Source organism: Anarrhichthys ocellatus, unplaced genomic scaffold (assembly GCF_004355925.1).
Source record: "Anarrhichthys ocellatus isolate YVR2014 unplaced genomic scaffold, GSC_Weel_1.0 scaffold6, whole genome shotgun sequence".
NCBI classification, from domain to species: domain Eukaryota; kingdom Metazoa; phylum Chordata; class Actinopteri; order Perciformes; family Anarhichadidae; genus Anarrhichthys; species Anarrhichthys ocellatus.
In genome coordinates this window covers 4474340-4484003 of record NW_022280036.1, presented here as the reverse complement: position 1 = coordinate 4484003, position 9664 = coordinate 4474340, and the positions used below count along the sequence as shown (strand labels likewise).

Below are 9664 nucleotides of genomic sequence, written 5' to 3'. Positions count from 1 at the left end.
ATTCTTTTTTTATTGTCCACTTTGAGTAACACAATTACTGAGACAGAGATTAGAAATCCGAACTATAATAAAACATCAAAGCAGCTTTGCAGCGTCTTACCTGCTCAAAACATCTTCAGCATCAGAGAAAAACAAAATAAACAAGGTGTAACTTTCTAATAGCATCCCTTATAAAGGGTTTACAAGTTGTAACTAGCAGCGTTATTAACTGAGCTTACGACAAATCAGGTGTCATGCTGAGTGGGGAATGAACACAGCCACAACAAAGCAACCCACAATAGTTCTTTAAAATGGGTTATAGGTGATCTAAAACATATCAGTAAATAATTTATAGCCATTAATTACAACCGGTAAATCCTTTGTAAAACCTTATTGTACTGTAGTAGACTCACATGAATTGAAATAATAGCAGCCAAGGATGAGGAAATACAGAAATAATACAACATCACATACAATCATAGATAAGCCTAATAAATGAATAAATAAATAAATAAATCTAATTGATTTTAAGAGGGACATTTTCAGTCAACATTGTGTGACGTCATTGCTGCCTCAGCCAACCAGATCGCTCTGTATTTGTAGTCCGGTGGCGGTGGGAGGAATAATTTAACAGTGGCTTAAATAGCGAAGCAGCCTCGAGCGGAGATGTCAGGATCTGATGTCAGCAAAGCGTTACAGGCAATGTGTGATCTGAAGACTGACACGTAACGGACTAACACTGTAGAGGACGTTTTGGTGGAAAATTTGGGTGGCGGAAAGATTTCGGAGCGAAAAGCGAAATCAATAATTAATGTAAGTAGGATTCCTGGATTGTACAGTAATCGGCCGTTAGTTGAATATTAAACATCGTAATATCCTGTGTATTCAGTATTTGCTCAGTATAAGCTTGAACGTCGATTCTCCTTAAAATAATGTGCGGCGGTTTGAATGAAGCTCCGGCGCAGACTGCAGAGCCTCACCCCGTGTGCAGATGTTTACATGCCGCCTCACAGGCCACACATGATACTACAATCACAACCTCATGTCTATCTCGTTTATTATCCAGCTTCAGCGTAGGCGTTTTCATGTCAACAAAACACCTGTCCTTCTATTTATGTTGCCCATCTCTAGAGGATAACCTCAGACATAATTAGAAATAATAATAAAAAAAGATCTTTGATTGCCCTTGAAGCCATTTGGCTGTGTCAGTAATCCCGAAGTGTCAGACTGCTGCTCCACTCACATTTAATGATGTAATTGGATACATGTTCACATCATCTGTCTGTAAAGCCTTTAGCCTCTCTGTCACCTCTGTCCTCTTCTCTGTTATATGTGATGGTCTCACTGTCTGTGCTGTAGTGAGTGTGACATTGACCAACTTTTAATAATAATGTTGTTGCTCAGTCGCCTCAGAAATAACAGCAGTTACAAGGTTCCTTTACTGTTGTTAGTACAATACTGAAATGGCATTGCATTACATTGAATGACCCTATGCGTTGTCTCATGGTTGGCTATTACATAATGGTGAAGCATTGTGATTGGCTGGACGACTGGGCAAGTCTTTGGATGGATGTGTGTGTGTGTGTGTGTGTGTGTGTGTGTGTGTGTGTGTGTATCAGTGGTCCCATCTGTTTGCACGTGGTCTATGTTGACAGTGATATCAGATCTGTGGCATGTGCATGAATGAGTGCATGTGCATGTGTGTGTTTGTGAGACAAATAAAAAAGAAGACCTAGGGGTCAAACATGATGTAATCATCAAGTCCCACACCCAGTTCTTAAATAATAAGTCAAGAGATTAAAGGGTCAATGCACCCAAATGTCAAAACAGCAAACATACATATTTTCACTGCTATGGTATCTAGCCATGCAGGTACGTTTTCATTCATAGCATTGAAAAACATTTTATATTCCAAAAAACAGTGTCTTGGTTACGGTGGATAATAACACAGACCTCAGCGTGAACAGTTTAGTTGGAGCTACTTTATACTGTAGAAAGTGAATACAGGAAAAGCAAAGCTATTTGCACAGCTAGATATCACTTGAATTAGAAAAATGTTTCTTGTAATTTGGAGTGACTCACCTGTCCAAGTCCACCATATCAAGGAGGCACTGCTGTTTATTGTTAAGTGCATGTGATTGATTGACTTTAAATATACTTTGATATGATGTAAGTAGAGGTACCATGAAGCTCAGTCTGGACACAGTGAATTCATTGGTTTAACAACAGTGTTGTAGTGTGTTGTGTAGCTAGCGAGCGGGTCTGAACAAGTCTGATGTTGAGATAAGTTCTCACACTCGGATCTGATGTACAACAGAATAATGCTGCGTCATTGGGGCAGAAGAGTTCCATTCTGAGATTATCAGTAATTGATAGGTGTTAACAAAATGACTTCATCCTACTAATGTTCTCACATGGTCTGCCAAAATATAGAGCCATCTGTCCCCTAGCTGTGATAATGTGTGTGTGTGTGTGTGTGTGTGTGTGTGTGTGTGTGTGTGTGTGTGTCTGAGTCAGCACAAACAGTTGGCAGGTGGAGATTTGAAGGGGCAGTTTGTTGTGGAGATAAGACAGTGATGTCACAACTATGTTGTGCCTGTGTATGTGTTTATACATTTTTCCTTTTTCCAATGTTAAAGATTTTGGTTTCGATACACCTCCCAATATCCTCTTAACATTTACTAACTATCCATTTCTCCAGAGTGCTCCTACTTCCGCTTTATTTTATTTTCCTTCAGAATTTCACTCTTTTTCTCATCTTCTTACCTTTTCATCATCTCTTTATGCCTTTTTCTCTGCCTCTTTCTTTTGTCTTTTTTCTCTCTTTCTTTCTCAATCTTTGTGCTCACCTTTCATTCTTTGTTCTTAGTGTTTTCTTTCCTTTTCCTTTGAATGGGTTCCGTCCATCTCATTTAGCAAATTCTGATGGGTCACATTAGCAATGCTTTCACCCTTGTTTGAAGCTGAAGTAACACTAATGGCTGGCAGTTTGCTAAATAGATAATGTGGCATGATCAGGCACATAATTGATTCTGTTGCATTGCACAACACTTGAAAGTGACTTTAGATATTTCGTAATGTACAAAAACGAAAACGAAAAAAAAATCTGTTTACCACCTACTCTTATTGATGTCATAACTGCAGTTGCTCCCATAGGACCATTAGCTGGTGTAGAATGTAGTCCAACATGTACATTGTTAATAATTACATAGATTTCCTATGTTTAAGTATTTTCATGAAAGAATGAAATATCTACTTATTTATTAATAAGTATAAACCATACTTTTGATTTCTCCTGGACACTGAATGTATTTTCTTACTATTCTCTCTCTGATCACCAAAACAACAACCACCCATCTCGCAGCCCAGTGAATGCATTTCCCTGTCTGTGTCTCTCTCCAAGGCCATGTTTGGCATTCTAGACAGAGAGCATTAGAGGCTATGGATCAGAGAGACTGGCACAGCACCACATGATTACTCTTGTCCCAGATGGAGTGTATTTTGCATTACAAAAATATACAAACCGTCTTCTTTTTTAATTTTTAGGAAAAGCTGAATGTTTTCCCATCCATGCACCCACATTCCAATCACAAACACCACGCTGAGCAACGCCACAAGAACACTGTCATTGTTTATGGTTTCAGCAAAGATTGCAAGGTTGGCTTGCCTGTGTGGGCAGTCATTGGACTCAGTGGATCAATAATTTATTTTAATGTGGCAGAAAGGTCTTACACAAAACATCTCATCGGTCAAGAGTTTGATCCCCGACAGTCAATAGGTCCATTGAAGGTGATTTGTCCTGCCTGAGTGTGTTGCTGTGCATATGTAGATAAAACCTAATTTAATGGACAAAAAAAGTCGTCTCTGTGGAAAAGTAATCAACCAAAACTCTCCCTCCCTTTTTCCTTCCCTGTCTGCCTCCAGTTACAGACCATGAACTATGTGGGTCAGTTGGCAGGCCAGGTATTTGTGCAGGTCAAGGAGCTTTACAGGGGACTCAACCCTGCAACACTGTCTGGATGTATAGACGTCATCGTGGTCCGGCAGCCCGATGGCTCCCTGCAGTGCTCCCCCTTCCACGTACGCTTCGGCAAGATGGGTGTGCTGCGGTCTCGTGAGAAAGTGGTGAGATTATAGAGCGCTGCCTCCCTCACACTTTCACTCACCCTCTTTTTCTTTTTCATCTGCATGTACAGTGTAGTTTTGTCAGAGACTGTTGCTCACACTTCTATTCTGACAACAGCATAAGTAAAAAGTTTGGCATTCAAATGTGTCGATACTTTTCATGACAAATTCACACTTTGCATTAAAATCAAGATGACATTTTATGTGTAACACAGTAATGTATTTCAGTAGGCCAGAAATAGGTAGTAGGTACTAGCTGAAAATCAAACGAAAAGTAAACAAAAGTATTGCATTACAATGCTGCATTATAGTACAGTAAAAGTGGATGACAGCACATCACCCCCAGCACTGAGTACTGTATGTATGCATTTTTACATCTTTGTGGGTAAGTTAAAAGTGGCACACACAAAAATACGGTAATTGCTATCTGTTAGATGAGATAGATAATTGTTGATAAATTTATTTAGCTGAATTTCAGGAGCAGGACCACGCCTCAGCCACTCGCCCACTTCCGGCCACACTCCTACAAATACCTACCCACTCTAAGCCTCAGCTGGCTCGTGCTTTCTGCATCCCACCCTCCCTCCCTCTTGTTAAACCATTCCACTCAAGGTTATCTCACCCCATAGTCATCATCCTCCTATCCCACATGGAGACCGGGGGATCTGCAAGGCCCGGGAGCCGCAGTGGATCCTCAGCTAAGCCTCCCCCAAACCGCTACGGGCTAAATCTCCATCAACCATTCCTCAACACTCCAAATAATCGACGAAGGTTTGCCCTCGGCCGAGGCGGGGTCCTAAGCTAGTGAATACATATTTATGGAACTAACAGTCACTGAATGTGTCGATTCAAAATCCTAAAATGATGGTTGTTTTTCACGTCATTAATATTGAAAACATGCTAATTTTAAGGATTATTATTCTCTCCTGCAGGTGGACATAGAAATTAATGGAGAGCCAGCGAGTTTGCACATGAAGCTGGGAGAGAATGGAGAGGCCTTCTTCGTCAAAGAGACTGAGAACACAATGGTGAGTAATAATTGACAGTCATTACACTGAGTCAGTTAACACAAACACTGTTTGGGCCCTCTGTCAAAATCCTTAACCTAACTTTTCCAACGCAGAGTGGAAAACTATCAGAGGGCTATTTATAGCTCTGCCAAATTCACCTTCCCGATAGTCGGTTGCACACGGACTGCACTCAGGCTTAGATAGGCAGACAGCACTTGCAATAGATACTTTACTGTACAGTACTAAAGCACAGATGAACATGCACCAGATGTCAGATATGGCAGCTTGAGGGTTGCCATAGTATGGTCTGTTTCAGTATCAAATGATTTATCTTCCATCAGTGTTTTTGCTCCATCTGTCTCTTAACAGTTATTGTCTCACCGTTTAAGGAACTATTTGGCATCAAACCAAATCTTCTATGCCGCTTCTACCACCCCTCCCTCTTCTCTCTCCCTCTATGTTCCTCGGGGGGTAAAGTTAAATCTGAGAACATGTTGCGGCTTGTGAATTCGATCATGCACAGGAGACATGAACTAAATGATCCAGCAGGAATTCATCTTCAGGCTAAAACATCAGGAATCTCTGAATATGTTTGGTAATACAATCCACATGATGTAATTTTTCTCAATGTTGTTACATTTAAAACCTCTCTCTAGTAATCTCAGTTATTAGATTCAGTTTTTTGCAGAAAATCATATTAATAGAAACAACATCTCTGGTTTTGAAAAGAAGAGTTATGTTAATTTATTAGTTAAAAGATTGAGAATGAACCATCCAAAAGCATTTAAATGAACGCTCTGAGCAGTTGAGCTGTGACGTGCCCATCTTGAGCTCTGTCCCTTTTTCTCTCCGGTCAAAATGAATTGAGTTGTGTTGGACTGTGTCACAACATGTGCACTGCGAGGCCGGTGTCAGTCTGCACTCTTGGGATCATCTCTTTATGTTTCCCTCTCTGTCTCTATGTCTCTTTAAGTCATATTGTGGTGAGACTGTGAATCTGTGTGATTTCACTAATCTGAGCTCAAACCCAAATTCCCAACAGATTGTGTAGATGGTGGTGTACACATATTATGCATAGTTTATTTTTTGGCCAAGCTGCTTGTCTCCGAGGATGGTCATATCTATCTCAATGATGTGGATATTAAAGGGATTTGCAATTTTGTTCAGACATCCATCGTTCTCATGCTTTCCCCCCAGCAACCTGTTTACATTTGTGGTTTTAATTTTAATGTCTCAACAACTATTCAATAGATTGCCATGAAATTTGCACTTGCATGTTCCCCTCAGGATAAATTGTAATCACTTTGGTGACCGTGTGACTTTTCTTTTAGCACCATCATCAGGTCAAAATTAACAAAATATCTGCTAAAAACTGATAACATTCCCATTAGCCTCAGCTGTACTTGAGCTCATTAGCAAATATTAGCATGTTAACACGCTGAACTTGGTGGAGAACATGGTATAAAATGTATACCTGCAGAGAATCAGTATGCTAGCGTTGTCGTGAGCATGTCAGCATGTTGACATATCAACATTAAGCTCAAAGCACTGCTGTGCCAAAGTACAGCCTCGCAGAGCAAGGCCGAATACTCTTAGTCTTGTTAAGCCATTCTAGCCATTCTAGTTTCTCAACAACTACTAGATGGATCGGCATGACATTTGGTAGAGATATTCACGGTCCCAAGAGGCCCCTTTCACAGCAGCCGTTTTGACATGTCATTGCAGGGTAAATACAGGTGTAATTGATGAAGGGAATTAAGGTCCCATTCTATTCAGTGCGTCACAGCCATGCACAATGGCATGTACAAATGGCTGCTGTGAAAAGGGCCTAGTGAATAAAGCCAAATTATTTTAGGGATCTCCTGACTTTTCATCTATCACCATTTTTTCCCCAACTTTCATTAAGCCAGTAAAGGCTGTGCTGTACTGTTCCTTTTGTTTTGTGCTATATTAGCAAATGCTAACACACAAAACATCATGCCTGTTGAACACATGTTAGCATTATCATTGTGAGGATGTTGTCATGCTAGTATTAGCATTTAGTACTACTGTGCCTAGCTACAGCAGCTTCACACTCTTTATACTCCACTTTATCTTTGTACTCTTTCCCACATGATTCCATTTCAAATTTAAGTTACTTTACATCAAATACGGTTCATTTCAGTTTGATTAGGAAGTTAATCATGATTTCTGACGATATCGATGACCTTGTATGCTAATGTCACATTTCTATGTTGACAGGAAATAGTTCCGTCCTACCTAGCAACGTCACCCATCATTTCAACGGGGGCAGAGTTAATGGAGTCCCAGTTAGGCAGACGCAGTTCTCGTCACCATGGTAAGACCTGTTGGAAAAAGAAGATGTGGGAATTTGTGAAAATGTGTGTGTGTGTGCTTTTTTAACAGTTTTCATGCCACTCTATCACATCACATAGACATCATCCCCTGCAGCTCACTTCCTGTCCAGAGCCTAGGAATGCAGCAAAGTGATGGCGGGATGATCAAGAAGAGGAAGAAGAGAAGGAGGAAGATACGGCCAGAGGCAGGCGGAGGAGGAGGGAGGAGAGAGGAGAGCGGGGAAGAGTTCTCCGAGGACCAGGATATGTTCACTATTGACCTGAGCTCGGATGAGGAGAGAGAGGGTGACAACAGGTGTGTATGTGTGTGTACAAGTGACAGATTGTTTGATTGTGTGTTTCGGTTTGAACATTTTAGGCTGTCAGGATTGACATGAAACTAAAAACTACCTTAGTATACCTAGTATGTCTGAGCCAACAGTTGCTGTCTGTTGTACATCTTTGTAGACCATTAGGACTTTGAAAAGGTCTTCCCTCCATGCCAGTCTGTGTTGTTGTTGCTGGTGTGTGTGTGTGTGTGTGTGTGTGTGTGTGTGTGTGTGTGTGTGTGTGTTTGTGTGAGAGAGAGAGAGTGAGAGAGACAGAAAGACAGAGACAGAGATAATTAAATGCCAGTAAGTTAACATGCTTTCATTGCTGGTGTGAACAACTGTCATGCTAAATACTGTAATGTGCGTGGTTACAGTCAAACATACTGCAAAAGTAGTTTAAAAAGTAAGGATGAGATATACAGACTGTTCTTCCGGACATTTTAATGAGCATAAACAAAACCACTTGTTTTGGACTTGCTGAGACACCATGTATTCATATAGTATGGTGTGTGCACAGGCTGTGAAGTAATGTGTGTGTATGCATATAAGTGACATCTCCCTGCATGTGTGTGTTTGTGTTCAGACCTGTGTATGGTGATCAGGGGTCTACAGCCAATACGCACACACACCACAGCAATGATTGGATCCGTTCACAGAGGTATGACTTTGACACAAATCACATCGAGATACACACTTAATGATGAACTTGTTCTTGTCTTTTTTAACTGTCTGGTAAACTCTTCCTATCCTCCATTCAGGATTTTTTTCTGTTCATATTATACAAAGCATTTTTAATACATTTTGAGTAGATAATAATCATGATTCATTGTCTCTCACTCTCTCTCCATCTCCTCGTCTTCTTTCTCTGTTTTTGTGTGTCTTTCTATGTCTTCTTATCTTCCTGTAGTTACATGATTAAGGACACTCTCTTAATCCCTCCACCCTGTGGTCTGTCCATCTCTTGTCCTCAGAAGACTTCTCTCTTCTCCAGTCCTGTTAGGTATCACCTACATGTTTACCCTCTCTGAATGCTGGAAATGAAATAATGCATTAATCAAAGAAAAGCTGACAGTTTGCAGAAAAGAAGATATAATATTTGGAAAATATTAAATATGCATGGTATATTAATATTTCTGCTATATTTTATTTAGTTTTTAACTGTATTATGTATATTGAAGGTACTTTATCCGTTAAAATATGGAGTACAAATGGATATAATCAAGTGTCTTTCACTTTCCCATCAGCCCCGACAATTCTAGGTCATCAACACCAAAGAGCGACTCAGAGCTAACCAATCCGAAAAAAGACAACCCTGAGATGTTGTGGACCTGGGGGGAGCTGCCACAAGCTGCTCAGGTATTTACACACACACACACACACACACACACACACACACACACACACACAACAGAAAGCACTTCAGCATGTTTACATATTTTATTCAGATTTCAAAACCATATACGTGTTGTAATGAAATAGTCAGGCACATCTCCAACCATAAAATGAAAATAAAATAATAATTTACGTCGTTGTTTTTGTACAAATTAAACAAATGAGATATAATGTGTTTATTAGTGAGCTTTAGAGTTGCTGGTAGGTGGATTTTGTTACCAATGAATAGAAACAGTCTGTTTCTCCCTATTTCCTATTTCTTTATGCTAAGCTAAGCTAAAAGGCCGCTGGCTCCAGCCATATATTTATTCATGGGTGGTATCAATCTTCTCATCTAAAAGAAGCAAATAAGAGTATTTCCCAAAATGGAAAAATAAATGGAGATAAGGAAAGTAAACATACTTGAACACACAAAACAAAAATATTGTGAAACAAGTTTGATCTCTCTCTCTCTCTCTCTCTCTCTCTCTCTCTCTCTCTCTCTCTCTCT

The 9664-nt window shown here is 40.1% G+C and overlaps 1 protein-coding gene across 4 annotated transcripts in view; it reads left to right on the top strand.

Annotated features, from left to right (window-relative positions):
* The first annotated feature begins 622 nt into the window (after positions 1–622).
* lpin1a (lipin 1a) overlaps positions 623–9664 on the top strand; it is a 19921-nt gene continuing 10879 nt past the window's right edge. For 2 of the 4 annotated variants that reach the window (XM_031846401.1, XM_031846400.1), the window contains exons 1-8: positions 623–792; positions 3904–4104; positions 5037–5132; positions 7356–7452; positions 7550–7766; positions 8366–8440; positions 8690–8782; positions 9027–9138. In XM_031846401.1, the coding sequence (XP_031702261.1) occupies positions 3913–4104; positions 5037–5132; positions 7356–7452; positions 7550–7766; positions 8366–8440; positions 8690–8782; positions 9027–9138 (882 nt within the window). In that variant the 5' untranslated portion in view covers positions 623–792; positions 3904–3912. Of the gene's footprint in view, positions 793–3903; positions 4105–5036; positions 5133–5617; positions 5710–7355; positions 7453–7549; positions 7767–8365; positions 8441–8689; positions 8783–9026; positions 9139–9664 lie in introns of those variants that run through there. The other 2 variants (XM_031846402.1, XM_031846403.1) reach the window with 2 other exon arrangements.